Source organism: Chiloscyllium plagiosum, chromosome 50, assembly GCF_004010195.1.
Source record: "Chiloscyllium plagiosum isolate BGI_BamShark_2017 chromosome 50, ASM401019v2, whole genome shotgun sequence".
NCBI lineage: Eukaryota > Metazoa > Chordata > Chondrichthyes > Orectolobiformes > Hemiscylliidae > Chiloscyllium > Chiloscyllium plagiosum.
This window is the reverse complement of record NC_057759.1, coordinates 3,851,197-3,868,212: the sequence shown is the minus strand read 5'-3', so window position 1 is coordinate 3,868,212 and position 17,016 is coordinate 3,851,197. Positions and strand designations below refer to the sequence as shown.

Sequence of the window (17,016 nt, the reverse complement as noted above, 5' to 3'; positions counted from 1 at the left end):
GCTTTGGGCTGAGAACGTCTTCTGGAAAACACAGAGTAAAAATCCGTTTTTTTTTCAGTTGAGGCCAACAGATCAAATTGAGTTGTGGTTAAAGTGTTGCATATCATAGAATTGGTTTCATGTTGTTATCCAGCTGACTACATTAAGACTAAATATAAACTGTGCGGTTAACTCTTCCAAACAGTAGATCTGCTGGTCTCTATCAGCTTTAGGCCCTTTGAGAGAAAAGAAATATATGTATATATATATATACCTACTTAAATGGTTGGTGACGCAGAGGCGATACTAGAAGCAAACCAACGTCAGGTACCACCAACATTCATCCCGTTTAGGTCTTATTGTCTGGACTGTACTGTTAGGTCAGATAACCAACTCGAACTAGAGCTCTGTATACTGGGGACATTGAGGCTTATAGCAGTGAGAGATCATAAAAATGCAATTATAGGATTCATAAACTTACTCCTTTTTTTCAGCTATTCGAAGGCCTGTGCTTTACATAAATCCTGCAACTGGTTTCTTAAAAGAAGGAGGGACTTTAAAACTGGAATGTGCAACAGATAAAGGACGAGTTATTTATTGGTTCAAAAATAAACAATATTTCGATTCCACACAGAGTAATATTTACGAAGAACCCGTCGACAGTGAAACCGGTGGGTCTTATCACTGTATGACATCCACTCCATGGAAAAAGAGTGAAACTGTTGAAGTTGTCGTCACAGGTAAGTGAACTTTGACTCTCATTTATTTTGAAAATTTTACATGTAAGTGGAGCTTGCAGTGTTCAAAGAATAAAGAATAGTACAGCATAGGAACAGGCCCTTCAACTCACCAAGACTGTACTGACACATGATGCCTTTGTCAACCTTTTACCTCGAGGCTGTTCATACCCCGTTATCCTCTGTCTGTTTGGATATCTGTCCGCAGGCCTCTTAAACGTAGCTATAGTATCTACCTTCACCACCTTCTCTGAAAAGCCATTCTAGGCACTTACCATTTTCTATGTGGTAAAACACTTGCCTCTTCCATTTATTTTAAATTTCCCCCCTTCACCTGAAACCCATGTCCCCCAGTAATTGATATATTGTACCCTTGAAAAACAAGACTTCCATCGATGCCTCTCATAATTTTGTAAACTCCCATCAAGTTGTCCCTCACTCACTATTGTTCAGATGAAAACAGACCAAGTTTGTCCAATTTCTCCTCATTGTTAATACTTTCCCAACGAGGCAACATTTCTGTACCCTCTCTAGCGTCTCCTCATCCTTCTGATAAGTGATAATGAACGACACACGGTATTTTCTTTAACTACAAACCAATTTTCAGCCCAATACACGTTTCAGCATGATTTACTGCTCAAACGTCTTTTTTTTGGTCAGTAACTTTCACAAGATTAGGCTAGGGGTTAGTAATTCCACATGACGAGAATTTGAGTAGATTGAGTAGATTTAGAAGAACAGAAGCTGATCTTGTTGAATAATCGTAGAGAGACTTGGAAAGGAGATGCGGAACTTGTTTTGGAGAGTCTGGACCAGAGGGGCATCCTCTCAAATAAAGGGGGTTGCCAATTGAAGATGGAGGTGAGGGGGAATTTCATCTCTGAGGGGATTGAATCTGTGGAATTCTTTACCGTAGAGGGTTATTGAGGCTTGGTCCTTCATACCTATTAACCCTCGAGATGAAATAATCCTCGAATTCCCCCCAAATCTCCTGCCTTTCAATTGAAGTGATAGCCCCCTTGTTATTGACCCTTCGACTAAGTAGAACAGCTGCTTCATATCCCCCCTATCCATATTCCTCATAAACTTACACAGCTCTATCAGGACACCCCTCAACCTTCTCTATTCGAAAGAAAACAACATGAACTTATTCACCCTCTCTTCATCACTAAAGTTGTTCCTCGTAGGCAATATCCTGGGACTATCCTCTATATCCCCCCTTAGTGGAATAAAATCCTTCCTGTCGTGTGGAGACTGGAACTGTACACAGTGTTCCAGCCGCGCATCATCAATGTCCCGTGCAGCTCTAACATCCCCTTCCCGGTGTTGGAATCCACAACATTCAACTATCAAATGTAATTTGCATTCCAAGCTGATTTAGTGTCGTTTTGCTTTGGCAGTTTCTGATGAAGTGCTAACTCTGGAAGCCAATCCTGAACATGCTCTGAGAAATGAGAGGATTGAAATGAGCTGCTGGACCCGACCCCAGAACCTGAGAGGACGTAATCATTTCGGATGGTATCGAAATAATGGGTTAATAAAACAGTCTACATACGGGTCACTGACCATAGAAAGTGCAGCGTATTCAGATGAAGCATCTTATCGGTGTGAATTAAAAATTGGCTATAAAAAGTGGGTTTCGAATGAACTAAACATCACAGTATCAGGTTGGTCATTCTTTTGTCTAGCTATTGCCAAAAAATGTTTTGATGGTTTTATGCCATGTCTGTGTAAGCTGCTTTTAACAGGACTCTCCCAGTTATGGGGACTCGAGGGCAGGAGCAGAGATGTTTCATCAATGATCTTCCTTCCATGAAAAGGTCAGAAGCGGTGATGTTCACTGATAGTTGCTCCATTCACCACTTCTCAGATACTGAAACGGTCCATGTCCAAATGCAAAAATGTCTGATTAATATCCACAGTTGTGCTATCAAGTGGTAAGTAACATTCGCGCCACACAAGTGATAGGCAATGACCATTTCCAATAAGAGACAATCTAATCATTGCCCCTTGACATTCAATGGTGTTCACATCTCCCCACTTTTAACATCCTGGGAGTTAATATCGAGGCAGAATTTAACCATCACCCCTTGACATTTAAGGGTGTTACCAACACTGAGTTCCTACTATCGACATCGTGGAGTTTCGTGCAGAAGCTCAACTGGCTGCTTTGTCCTTGGATGGTGTCGATCCACGACTGACGCTTCGTAACAGCAGTGTGTACTATCTACAAAATGCACTGCAGAAGTTCACGGAAGATCTTCAGACAGCACCTTCAAAACCCATGACCGCTTCCATCTAAAAGGCAGCAGATACATGGGAACCTTGTACCCTGCAGCTTCCCCTCCAAGCCACTCACCATCCTGACTTCGAAATATGTCAGTAGTTTCTTCTGTGCCGCTTGGTCAAAATGCTGGAATTCGCTCCCTCAGGGCATTGTGAGTCTATCTACAGCACATGGACTGTGGTGGTTCAAGAAGGAAGCTCAACACCACCTTCGCAATGGGCAATTCGGGACAGACAATTAGATGGTGGTCAACTATATATGATGAGAGACTGGATTGGTTAGGATTATATTCACTAGAGCTTAGAAGAACGAGGAAGGGATCTGGCAGAAAACTATAAAATTCTAATAGGAGATGTTAAGGTAATATTTTGCGACAGTTTTTACTTTTCAGAAAGGAGTAGAGGCTAGAGAACTCTGGGAAATGAATATTAATGTTTTGAAAACAAATGACATTACAGACGAAATAGTGCCGGTAGTCTCAGCAAACATAAAGGTAAACAAATCACCAGGACCTGATCGAATGTATTCCAAGACATTATGGACGCAATTGCAGGGCTCTGAGTAATAATATTTAGAACATAGAACATAGAACAGTACAGCACAGAACAGGCCCTTCAACCCACGATGTTGTGCCAACCACTGATCCTCACGTATGCACCTTCAAATTTCTGTGACAATATGCATGTCCAGGAGTCTCCTAAATGTCCCCAGTGACCCTGCCTCCACAACTGCTGCTGGCAACCCATTCCATGCTCTCACAACTCTCTGTGTAAAGAACTCGCCTCTGACTTCCCCTCTGTACTTTCCTCCAACCAGCTTAAAACTATGACCCCTCGTGTTAGCAATTTCTGCCCTGGGAAATGGTCTCTGGCTATTGACTCTATCTATGCCTCTCATTATCTTATATACCTCAATTAGATCCCCTCTTCTCCTCGTCCTTTTCTCCAATGAAAATAGTCCGAGCTCAGTCAACCTCTCTTCATAAGATAAGCCTTCCAGTCCAGGCAGTATTCTGGTAAACCTCCTCTGAACCCTCTCCAAAGCATCCACATCGTTCTTATAATAGGGCGACCAGAACAACTCTATCCACTTGGATGGCCGTTTTTAGGGATCTATGTACCTGCACCCCAGGATCCCTCTGTTCCTCCACACTGCCAAGAATCCTATCCTTAATCCTGTACTCAGCTTTCAAATTCGACCTTCCAAAATGCATCACCTCGCATTTATCCAGGTTGAACTTCATCTGCCACCTCTCAGCCCATCTCTGCATCCTGTCAATGTCCTGCTGCAGCCTACAACAGCCCTCTATACTGTCAACGACACCTCCAACCTTTGTGTCATCTGCAAACTTGCTGACCCATCCTTCAATCCCCTCATCCAAGTCATTAATAAAAATTACAAACAGTAGAGGCCCAAGGACAGAGCCCTGTGGAACACCACTCACCACTGACTTCCAGGCAGAATATTTTCCTTCTACTACCACTCGCTGTCTTCTGTTGGCCAGACAGCTATGTTCCCCTGAATCCCATTCCTCCAGACCTTCTGAATAAGCCTACCATGGGGAACCTTATCAAATGCCTTGCTGAAGTCCATATAATCCACATCCACAGCTCGACCCTCATCAACTTTTCTAGTCACATCCACAAAGAACTCGATAAGATTTGATAGGCATGACCTGCCCCTCACAAAGCCGTGTTGAAAGATTTGTATGATCTATGAACTTATGATTTAATCATTGCCCTCTCCTTCACTTTTTTGATCACGCAGCACTGCCCTTTCATGAGAAGGCCATTGCTCATCACTGGCCACACGGATGTTTCCTTTCATCCTGGTGGTGAACATTGAATAAAAATTTCCACACCATTTGTCTCATGTCTCATGTCTGCATACGCCACACACGCGTACACGCACACACACACACACACACACAACCTGATATTCTAGGATGGCTAATATTGAGCCTTTGTTAAAGAAAGGCTGTAATGAGAAGCCTGGAAGCTAGAGATTTGTGTGTCTGATATCAGTGATAGATAAGTTGTTGGACGTGGTTATGAAAGATAGTGTTTACATGCATTTGGAGAGGAGAGGATTGATTAGGGAGTTAGCATGGTTTGGTGCATGGAAAATATATTCTAACAAACTTGATTGAACTTGTTAATGAAGTGAACAAAAAAAGAGAGTGGAGAGTTGTTTACTTGGACGTCAGTAAAACCTTTGATAAGGTTCCGCATGATTGACTAATTAGGACAGTTACATCACATGGAATTTAGGATGAGCTTGTGAACTGGATACAAATTGGTTTAATGGCAGGAAACAGTAATGTTGGAAGGTTGTTTTCAGATTGGAGGAATAGGGCATGTCTTGTTCAATAAGGTTTGTTGCAGTGTCCACTGTTATTTGTGATTCAATTAAACGATTTGGATGAGAATATTGGAGGCATGGTTAGTAAGCATGCAAATGACAAGGATGAAAAATTGGAGGTATAGTGAACAATGAAACAGGTTACTTAAGAATACAAAGAGTCTTGATCAGTTGCATCAATGGGCTGAGGAGTAGCAGATAGAGTTTAATTTGGATAAATGTATGATATTTTGGTTATACAAATACATTACTTGATGTAATTAATGATAGGGCCTTGGCCAGCGTTGTACAACAGAGGAATTTAGGCGCACAGGTGCACAGTTCTTTGAAATTTGTATTACAGAGCGTGTAAAAAGTCATTTAGCATACTTGCCTTCTTTGATCAAGCCTTTGAGTATCGGCGTTAGGATGTTAGTTTGAGGTTGTGCAGGTTGTTGCTGAGGCCTCTTCTAGAATACTGAGTGCAATCCTGGTTGCCCTGATATAGGAAGGATATTGCTAAACCAGAGAGAGTACTGGAATGATTTAGCAGAATGTTTCTGGGAATGGAAGGTTTGAGACACAAAAACAGATTGGAAAAACTGGAACATTTTTCACTGGAGTAGTGGAGGTTGATGGTTGACAATTTTGAGGTTCTCAGATCATGAGAAGCATAGATAAGGTGAATTACAAGCATCTTTTCCCTTTGATGGAGGAATTCAAAACTCGAGGGCATATTTTTAAGTTGAGAAGAGAAAATTTTTTAAGAAAGGTCTTTAGGGCAAGTTTTTTTTTACACAGAGTGATTGGTGTGTGAAATGAACTGCCAGGGGAAGTGGTGAATTCAGACACAGTTGTAATGTTGAAAAGGCATTTATAGGAATGGTTTGGAGAATATAGGCTAAATGCAGGTTGTTAGGACTAGTTTATTTTGCGAACAGGGTCAGCGTGGACTGATTGGACAAACGACATTTACTCTATGAAAAGGCAGGGAAACGCAGGAAGTATGTCCTGATGATCCTGGAGGTTGGGTGTGGATGTTCAGAACCAGGGGGTCACAGTTTCAAGTAAATCAGGTAGCAGTGAAATGAGGAGAAGTGCTTTCACCCAGAGAGTGGTGTGCTTCCTTTCTCTATTAATTCCGATTCTGATCCAACTAACTGATCTCTATCAACTATAATTTACGATGTAAAAACAATGACTGCAGATGCTGGAAACCAGATTCTGGATCAGTGGTGCTGGAAGAGCACAGCAATTCAGGCAGCATCCGAGGACAGGCAAAATCGACGTTTCGGGCAAAAGCCCTTCATCAGGAATGAAGGATCACTACTGCCTACAGGATCCTTTACTCTGATATCTGAGAGTGTTATATAATATCATTAAGAACTGACAGTCCTATGTCTATTTATCTTGCTGATTGTGCATCTTGCTGCTATTGTAATATTTCCAGTCGTTGCCTTTTACTCTTTTAACATTTTTTAAGTTAAAAATCATGCAACATAAGGTTATCATCCAATAGATTTCTTTGGAAGCATTGGATTTCAGAGCGCTGTTCCTTCATCAGATGGTTGTGTTTCCAAATAAACCTGTTGTACTATAACCTGGTGTTGTATGGTTTTTAACTTTGTCCACCCCAGTCCAACAGAGGCACGTCCAAGTCATAACTTCTTGAAAAAACTTTTGCTTCGATCCTCGTGTTGTATCTGTACATCTTCTTCTCCTCATCTCTACACGCATTTGCTTTCAGTTGAGACAAGAAAGGGTTCTGACTGATATTATTTGACTCTTTACGACGGGGAATGGAGCTGAGTGACCTCCCCCGTTCTAATTTCTTATGGTCTTAAGATCCCTTCCTCGGTAAGGGGAACCAAACCTGTACTCAATTTTGAAGATGAGTTGAAATCAAATGAATGTTATTTATTTATTTATTCAGAATGGATTGTAGAAAATATCGAGGATAGTTTGGCTGGAGTGATACTCGTAAACCCATTCCAGAAACAATGTGATAGTGAATGTTTTCGGAACAGTTGCCAGCGAAGTGATAGCCTGTGGTAAACTGCAATGATACAACTTTGCTTTCAATCTTAGATGGAAATGTGGCTTTCCACGTTGTCCCAGTTTCACCTTTGGAAGGAGAGACAGTGAAACTGAATTGTCGGTCCAGATTAGATATTTGGTGGGAGACAGAATTTACCTTTTATAAAAAAGGCAAGATGATCCATTCAATGAAGTCTGAAAAACGTGAGTCTTCGCACAGCATTAAAATAAACAGCACCGATGACAGTGGATTGTACAGCTGTAAAGTGTACCCGTACATATCATGGCCTGTTGATGTTCAGGTTCAAGGTAATTACCTGGAGTTACAATCTGTCGGAAACAATGTTTTCATTTCTCTGGAGGGCTTTTTAAAACACTGGACACATTCTGAATCATACAATGCAGAAGAGTACATTCGGCCCATTACGTCTGCATTGTCAGAGCAAGCAAAATCAAAACAACCCCACTTTCCTGCACTAGGCCCCACAGCCTTGAATATTATGACATTTCAAGTGCTCGTCCAAGTACCTTTTAAAGGTTGTGAAGTTTCCCTCCTCAGCTAACCTCCCAGGCAGTGCATTCCAGACCCTCATCACCCTCTAGGTGAAACTATCCTGAAATCCCCCTCTGCCTTTCACTTTAACAGGATACCCTCCCCCATGTTATTAACCTCTGACCCAAGGGCAACAACTGCATCCTATCCGCCGGTTCCATGTTCCCCATAACCTTACACATCTCCGTCAGGTCCCTTCCCGCGCCTCCCTCTAACCACTGTCTCTGCCTCAGAGTAAACAACACAATCTTATTCACTCTCTAGTCATCACGCCCGCCACCTTTGAGAGAATCCATTCTTCCTCATTTCGGTTTTCAGTCTGCCCCAACCCCTTATCCTGAAATGATAACCGATTGTTCCAGATTGTCGCACACGGGAAAACATCCTCTCTCTGTCTACTTTGTCAAACCCCATCTCTCTTTAACGCTTTATGAGTAATGGGAGCGATAGCAAAGTCACCACCGTCCCTGTCTCATTAACGAGGCAGGAGATTGGTGGTTTAATCTGATGGTACCATACATAGGTGTGGAGAGCCCTTCATGGTGAGCTTAGCCAGTACTGGCTGCTGGCACCGCTCTCCTTCCAGCAGGAAAACAAAGCTCAAGTGGCAGTGATGTACAGTGAAGAGGGTGCAATCCTGTGAGTCTTACACATTGATTCCACCATGCAAGCAGGCCCTTCAGCCCTACTCGTCCGTGCCGACCTGGTTTTCAAAACTGAACTAGACCCACTTGTCTGTGTTTGGCACTTACCCTTCCAAACTGTTATTATCTATGCCCCTGTCCAAACGTTTTTTAAATGTAATAATTGTACCAACCTCTACTACTTCCGCCGGTCGCTTGCTCAATGCAAGTACTACTCTCTGTGTGAATAAAAAGTGCATCTCAGGACACCTTTAAATCTTTCCCCTCTCAGTTTAAACCTATGCCTTCTCGTTTTGGAATCTCCTACCCCGGGGAACAGACCATGTGTATTCGTCATATCTATGCCTTTTTGATGTTATGAACTGGTAAATGGTCATCCTTAATCTCTGAGCTTCCAGGGAAATAAGTTACAGCCTAACCAGCTGTAACTCAGACCCTCCAGTCTCGATAACATCCTTGTAAACTCTTTCCAGTTTTATGACAATACATACTTTCATAATGCAATCACGGTGCCAGCGCTCTCTTGCATCCCTCATTTTAAGAAATGTGCAGCGACAATTGAGGAGGCGCTGAAAAGTCTTCCAAGACACTGTGCTGAGTTATGTTGATCTGTAGGGTACATAAAAGCTGTGGCAACTATTTGTTTGATTGAGGCGAAGCTTGTGATGGGGTTTGAGGCTGGTATTTTACAACATAAGGAGAAGAGTCTGAGGACAAAGATTGGGAGTCTGTCCTCATTTGAGGAGAGTGAGTGAACCAAAACACAAAGGTTCAAGATGGATTGACTAGCGTAGCAAAGGAGATATAAAGAATTTTAATTTTATGGTTCAGGTCATGAAGACAAATACTCAATATTTTATGGATGAAGATATGATTGAAACATTCATTAGAAAAGAGAATATTGCAGTTGAGGCATTACATGGCGTAAGGCTCAGCCACACATTGACGACACAGTGGTATTACCAATGGACTATTAATCCAGAGACCAAGGGCACGTTCTTGGGATCTGGATTCAATTTTTGTTGTGGAAATCGACTTTGAAATGGTGCCAGAAAAGGTTTACTGGGGTGTTATCGAGAGTGGAGGTTTATATTTAATGGATAGGTTGGAGCACAGGAGACTGAGCGGTGACGTTATAGAGGCTCTTAAAATTGGGAGGGGTTTAGATATCCTGAATAGCCAAGCTCTTTTCACCAGGATAGGAGAGTTGAAAACTGGACAGCATAGCTTCAAGGTGAGAGGGGAAAGATTTTAAAAAACCCTAAGGGGCAACGTTTTTACACTGTGAGCAGTGTGTGTATGAAACGAACCGCCAAAGCAAATGGTGGAGACTGGTACAATTCCAGTATTGAGAAGACATATCAATAGTTACTTAGATATGAAACGTTCAGAGGGTTAGTGGCAAATGCTGGCAAATGGGACTGGATCTGTAAACCTGGTCAGCATGGACGGGTTGGGCAGAGAGTTATGTTTCCATGCTGCAAGAATCTACGATTCTAAGAATTTAGTGGCATCAAAATAGAATTTGAATTTTGGAATGTACGAGAAAAATAAAGTTTCTCCGTCTCCACTGTCCTTTGTCAGTAAATGCTCAAATTCTTCACCCCGTGTCATCATTGCGCCTTTCGCTCTGTGATAACAGTAGATTCATGAATCCCAATTGTGTGTTACATTCCAGAACGCTTTGCAAAGCCCGTGTTGCGGGTGGGGCCAGCGGCTGAAGTATTCGAGGGGCTCCGGCTCATGCTGACGTGCACTGTCCAGATGGCACGGCCCTCCGTCCAGTTTCATTACTCGTTTCACAGAGACAGCGACGCCCTGAAGACGGTGCCTGATCATAGCAGCGTGTACACGATCAATGCAACGGCTGCAAATGATTCTGGGAATTACAGCTGTGAAGCGATTGAGGCAGTTTACAGTCTGAGAAAGAGGAGCGACAACATTCACATTTCCATTAAGCGTAACTATCTGTCACTATTGCAGAGTCCCCAGAATAAATAAAGACCCTTGGAGCAATCAAGTGAGAAGCAGCCACCTCGCTATTCTCTAATCCCTACTTCCCCAGCATGCAGCAGCATAACCTTGTTCTCGCGAGTACATATCAAAACACTTCTTCACTGTGATAAGCGTTTTTGCCTCTCCCACCATTACAGGAGCAGTGAGCTCTAGATCTCTCAGTGAAAATGCTTTTCCTCATATTCTCTCGAAGCTTTCTACCATTTACCGTCAATCTACACCTATCCCCTTCTGCTTTTGATCTCATCAAGGGGAAGGCTTTCCTCCTGTCGACCCTATTTATACTCCCTCATAGTATCATACAACTCAATCATGAGCTCCACCCTCGTCTCCTCTGCTCTAAGGAATTAAAAAGCCCAGTCTGTCCAATCTCGCTGCACCCTCCCCCAGTGCTATTCCGTCCCTACTAGAAAGTGGATTCCAGAACTGGGCACAATTCTCTCGCTGTAGTTGTACGTGTTCATTCCAAATACAATCGCAATCATCACAAAATCTGATCTTGAGTTGACACGATACTGATAGCCTTCACTGGCCTTGAAATATTGTTCTGAGTCTCCTGTACTCACACCGCCTCGGGATTTTCTTACTCTCATTCTAATCACTGAGCTTTCCCAAGCCCAGGCATTCTACAGGTTGAAACAGAAACATGTCCTTCTGCTTTTCAGAGTCATTCGCTGTCCCTAAGTTGACTGTGCGTCCTGAGGGACAGCTGTTTGATGGTCACCGGATTGAACTGCTGTGCTGCATTGAAGAAAATCCCTTCCAAGCTTCCTTGTGGTACACCTTTTACAGAAATAGTGTCCCTCTTCAGTCTTCATCCGACCACAGCGATTACATCTCTGAGTCAGCTCATCCAGCAGACTCGGGTACTTACCACTGTGAAGTCACAAACGGGAAGGTGTGGAAACGCAGTAATCAGCTCGATTTGTCCATCAGACGTGAGTCCCATTTATTATCCTCCTTTTTTAACTGTTAAAGATTCAGAACAGAAACAAATTATCATCATGTTCCGCATCTCACAATCTATGAGCGAGATAAACACAACACAGGATAATCGGTGGGTTATTTATGACTGAGATGAGGAGAATTATCTTCAGCCAGAGATTGGAGGTCTGTGGGATTCACTGTCCCAGAGAATTACGGAAATATGTGAATGGGAATAGCCCATCATTCCTTCCATCTTGCTCTGCCTATTCACTAGGTTTGTGGCTGGTCATCCACCTCAGTCTCCTGTCCCCTTTCTCCATTCCTTTGGGCCATAAGTACTCTATCCAGCTCCTTTTCCAACAACTTTCAATGTACAGGCACTGGTTATTTTCTGTGGCAGAGAATGCCACACGGTCCCCACTCTCTGGGTGAAGATATTCCTCACAATCTCAATCGTGCCCTATTTCCCTTCCGACTGTGACGCCCTGGATGTCTGTTGATTATCACGAGCATCTTTCTTGCGTTTACCATGTCTAATTAGTAAGTTTGCAGATAACATGAAAATTGGTGGCGTCGTGGATAGTGAGGAAGTTAATAAAAGAATGTAGATCATCCTGAAAGATAAGCCCAGAAACCGTAAATGGAGTTTAATCAGGACTAAGGTCAGTTGAGGGGTAAGTGAGGACTGCAGATGCTGGGTACAATAGTCGATACTAAGGTGCTGGAAAAGCACATCAGCTTAGGCAGCATCCCAGGAGCAGAAGAATCAACTTTTGGGCATAAACCCTTCATCAGGAATTAGGCTTGGGGGCCAGAGGGCTAAGAGATAAATGGGAGGGGTGTGTGGTTAGGGGGAAGACACCTTGGAATACGATAGATAGGTGAAATTGAGGGAGAAGGCCATAGGTCGGAGTGGGGGGGGGGGGGGGGTGGGGTGGAGTGGTTAGATGGGAAAGGTGATTTCCAGGTCATGAGGGCATTGCCGAATTGCAGGCTTGAGACTGGTATAATGTGGAGGGGCAGGGGGCAAATGAGGAAGCTGGTGAAATCCACATTGATCCCGTGTGGTTGCAGGGTCCCAAGGCGGAATATGAGGCGTACTTCCTCCAGGTGTCGGGTGGTAAGGTGGTAAGGTGATGCATTTTTAGTAGGAGAAATTTACAGTAAATGTCAAGATCCTGGGGAGCATTGATATACAGAGGAATTTTAGGGTGCACGTCCATAATTCTCTGAAAGTGGAAACAGAAGCAGATAAGCTGTGAAAGCAGCCATATGGCATGCTTGCCATTATCAGTCGGCTCAATGCGTATAAAATTTGGAAAGTTATATTGCAACTGTTTAAGAATTTAATTCCACCACATTTGGAGGATTGTGTGCAGTTCTGGTCCCACACTTTAGGAAAGATGTAGAGGCTTTCAAGAGGGTGAGAAAAGGGTTAACCGGGATGTTGCCTTGATGGAAGTATGTGAGATATGAGGAGAGGTTGGACACACCTGTATTGTTTACACGAGAGTACTTGAGTCTGTGGGGAGATCTGATTGACAGATATAAAATTAAGAGGGGCATGGACAGGCTGGATAGTCAGAGTCTTTCTTCCAGGGTGAAAATGTCAGATACTAGGTTAGGGGACACCGCTTTACAGTGAGAGGAGGAGAGTTTAAAGGAGAAGTGCGTGGAAATGTTAACTCAGTGTACAACAGGATCTTGATCCAGATCGGACAATAAGCTGAGGAGTGGCAGATGGAGTTTAGTTTAGTAAATGTGAGGAGCTGCATTTTGGAAAGGCAAATCAGAGCAGGACTGATGTGTTGCTGTGAAAAGAGCAATTGGAGTGCCCATTCATAGTTTCTTGAAACTGGTGTCTCATAGGATAATGAAGAAGGTGTTTGGTATGCTTTCCTTTATTGGTCGGAGCATTGAGTACACGAGTTGGGATGTCATGATGCGGCTGTTGGGATGTCATGATGCGGCCTAACATTGGTTAGGTTACTTTTGGAACGTTGTGTGTAATTCTGGCCACACCTCTATTGGAAGGATCTTGTCAAACTTGAAAATTTTCAGAAAAGATTTGCAAGTATTTTGCCAGGGTCGGAGGATTTGAGCTTTAGGAAGAGGCTGAATTGGCTGGAATTGTTTTTCTTGAAGCATCGGAGGCTGAGAGATGCCTTTATAGAGGTTTATAAAATCATCAAGGGCATATATAGGCTAAATGGACAAGGTATTTTTCTCTGGGGTGGGGGAATCCAGAACTAGAGGGCATATGTTGAGGGTGAGAAGGAGAAATTTTAAAAGGAATCTCAGGGGCAACTGTTTCATACACATAGTGGTGCGGCTATAGAATGAGCTGTCTGAGGAACTGGTAGAGGCTGGCAGAACGCAATACGGTGGCACAGTGGTTAGTACTGCTGCCTCCCAACGCCAAGGACCTGGGTTCGATTCCAGCCTCGGACGACTGTCTATGTGGAGTTTGCACATTCTCCAGTTGTCTGCGTGTGTTTTCTCCGGGTGCTCCGATTTCCTCCCAAAATCCAAAGATGTGCGTGTCAGGTGAATTGTCCATGCTAAACTGCCCGTAGCTTTAGGTACATTAGTCATGGATAAATATGGGGGGGGGATGGTTACTCTTCGGAGGGTCGGTGTGAACTTGTTGGGCTGAAGTGCCTGTTTCCAGGCTGTAAGGAATCTAATCTAAAAATAATTTACAGGTATCTGGTTGTGTATATAATTGGAATAGTTTAGCGGGATATGGGCCAAGTGCTGGCAGATTAATTTAGGACATCTGGTCAGCATGGGCGAGTTGGACTAAGTGTCTGTCTCCGTGTGCTACATCTCTATGACTCTATCATTCCACACAGAATCATAGGTGCCTGGCACACACTCTGCCAGAGCAGTTGGTAGAAACAAATACGATAACAATGGTTAAGAGCCATATAGATAGATACATTAATACATAGGGAACAGAGGGACACAGACCATATGCAGGCAGATGGAATTCATACAGAATGACGTCACAGTTATGCGCAGACATGGTGGGCTGAAGGGCCTGTCCCTGTACTGTACTGATCTATGTCCTATGAATTCAGAGTGTCGGCTCATATACAGGACTCAAATCCCACCTTAGCAGATTGGAGAATTTGAAATCAATTCCAAAGGGAATCTATATGATTACAACCTGACAAACCTTAACTGCCCTCTGTGTAACTAGGAATGAGCAATAAATACTGGACTACCCAGTGACACTCAAATCCAAAGAATGAACAGAAAACAAAATATATGCATTTTTATGTGACTGTGATGATGTTCATAATTAAGTTTGCAATTAACTCCGCCAAACACAAGGACCTAGCCTTTGTCTATATTTATAGGAATTCCGGTGTCAAAACCAGAACTAATAATTCAACCCGGAAAGGGGCTAATCGAAGGAGATACGGGATCCTTAATCTGTTCAGTCTCCAATGGTTCTCTGCCGATTTATTACCAATTCTACAACAGCTCAAGTGTGGAACTGTACAGGGAGCTTTCCAACAGCACTGAGGTGGTTTATAACATTGGAGCTATCAACAGAAGGGACGAAGGGCTTTACCATTGCTCAGTGAGAAATGAGGTGACAGGACCTCAGCACAGTGAAGACATCGCGATCACGGTGATAGGTGAGTTCACAAAGACTCTCTCCCAAAGTGTAACTGAATTATCAGCTCACTGACGACTGCTGCTGGGATATGCTCAAGGTTGGTACTTTGTTCTAAAAGGCCACAGTTTTGACTTAAGCGACAGAGAGAGAGAGAGAGAGAGAGAGAGAGAGAGGGTGGGGGGGGTGGGGGGAACTTAGATGCTGGAGATCAGAGTCAAAAACTGTGGCGCTCGAAAAGCACAGCTGGTCAGACAGCATCCATGGAGCAAGAGAATTGACGTTTCGACCATAAGCTCTTCACAGGAATGCTCAAATGCTGCCTGACCGGCTGTGATTTTCCAGCACCACACTTTTTGACACGAAAGCGGCATATACCTAGATGTCATAATCATAGAGTCTTACAGCATGAAAACGGGCCCTTCTGTGCAAACTTGTTCATGCCAACCAAAACGTCCAAACACGCTAACCCCATGCCCCTGCACTTGCCGCTTAGCCTTTTGAACCTTTCCCATCCATGTACTTGTCTAAATGTGTTTTAAATATTGTTGGTGTGTCCACCTCAATCACTTCCCCTCACAGCTCATTCCAGATGTGTACCACCTTACGTGTAAAGGTACTGCCCCTCAGGTTCCCTTATATTCTTTCCCCTCGAACCTTAAACTGATACCCTCTCGTCCTCGACTTCATAACACTGGGATACAGACTGAGTGCATTCACCTCAACTGTGCCTCTTATGATCGTATACACTTCTTTCAGATTCTCCCTCAGTCTCCTACGCTGGAAAGGTAAAGGTCTTAACTTATCCAGCCTCTCCCTATAACTCAGACTGGTGAATCCTTGCAAACTCGTTGTAAATTTCTTGGGTACTCTTTCCAGTATATTAACATCCCTTCATTACATCAGTTTTTTGAACCTATCGCATTGCCTAACTCTATTGTATATTCATTGTTTCGTACTCCTTCCCATTGATGGTCTGAATCAATGGGTGAACTCCAATCTTTTTGATCTCTGTGTGTTTTCTCCACAGTTCCTGTCAAAGATGCTGTGCTGATTTCCTGCACCAACGGGACTGAGATACAGTCCGGGGAGGACCTTGTTCTCCGATGTCTGGTGGGGGAAGGCACTCAGCCTCAGTTCCTTTGGTACCATAACAATGTGCCATTGAGAAACAGTAGTGTAAGCTACCATGTAACGGCTGATGGTGGTGAGCTGGTTATTCATTCATTCCAGAGAGACGATGTTGGGAAGTATCACTGTGCAGCAATCAACAAAGGAACCAACGACATTATTTTTAACGTGACCAGTGATGACATCGAATTCACACTGCGAGGTAACAGTGACAGTCGGAACGAATATAGACAGAGCACAGAGAAAGACCATTTACTCCATCCAGTCTTTGCCAGTTATAAACTGTTATAAATCTCAGTTCGGGAGATGATGGCCGGTTGGTATCACCATGAGATTATTGATCCAGCGACCTCAGTCATACTTCTGGGTTCCCGGCCACACCAGATAGTGGAGTTTGAACACAATAAAAATCTGAAATTGAAAGTCTCACGGAGAGACTTTGTGTAGAGATGGTTTCACCAGGATCTCGCTTGGGATGGAGCGTTTCAGCGTTGAAGAGAGGGAGGCTGGATAAACTCGGGATATTTTCGACAGAGCAATACATGTTGAGAGGGGAACCCGATAGAATTGTGCAACATTATGAGGAGCAGGGACAGGGGAAGTAGGAAGCAGGTGGCGGCACGGTGGCACAGTGGTTAGCACTGCTGCCTCACAGCGCCAGAGATCCGGGTTCAATTCCCGCCTCAGGCGACTGACTGTGTGGAGTTTGCACGTTCTCCCCATGTCTGCGTGGGTTT

The 17,016-nt window shown here is 43.5% G+C and overlaps 1 protein-coding gene and 1 long non-coding RNA gene across 16 annotated transcripts in view; one reads left to right on the top strand and one right to left on the bottom strand.

Annotated features, from left to right (window-relative positions):
- LOC122544514 (basement membrane-specific heparan sulfate proteoglycan core protein-like) overlaps positions 1-17,016 on the top strand; it is a 172,520-nt gene that overhangs the window by 151,259 nt on the left and 4,245 nt on the right. For 14 of the 15 annotated variants that reach the window (XM_043683768.1, XM_043683764.1, XM_043683765.1 and 11 more), the window contains 7 exons: positions 474-719; positions 2,117-2,383; positions 7,432-7,689; positions 10,256-10,537; positions 11,259-11,531; positions 14,886-15,170; positions 16,179-16,481. In XM_043683768.1, the coding sequence (XP_043539703.1) occupies positions 474-719; positions 2,117-2,383; positions 7,432-7,689; positions 10,256-10,537; positions 11,259-11,531; positions 14,886-15,170; positions 16,179-16,481 (1,914 nt within the window). The remainder of the gene's footprint in view (positions 1-473; positions 720-2,116; positions 2,384-7,431; positions 7,690-10,255; positions 10,538-11,258; positions 11,532-14,885; positions 15,171-16,178; positions 16,482-17,016) is intronic. The other variant, XM_043683778.1, reaches the window with a different exon arrangement.
- LOC122544668 overlaps positions 10,921-17,016 on the bottom strand; it is a 17,382-nt gene continuing 11,286 nt past the window's right edge. The window contains exons 2-3 of the long non-coding RNA XR_006310430.1: positions 16,217-16,220; positions 10,921-10,932 (exon numbers count right to left, since the gene is read on the bottom strand). This is a non-coding gene — a long non-coding RNA (uncharacterized LOC122544668). The remainder of the gene's footprint in view (positions 10,933-16,216; positions 16,221-17,016) is intronic.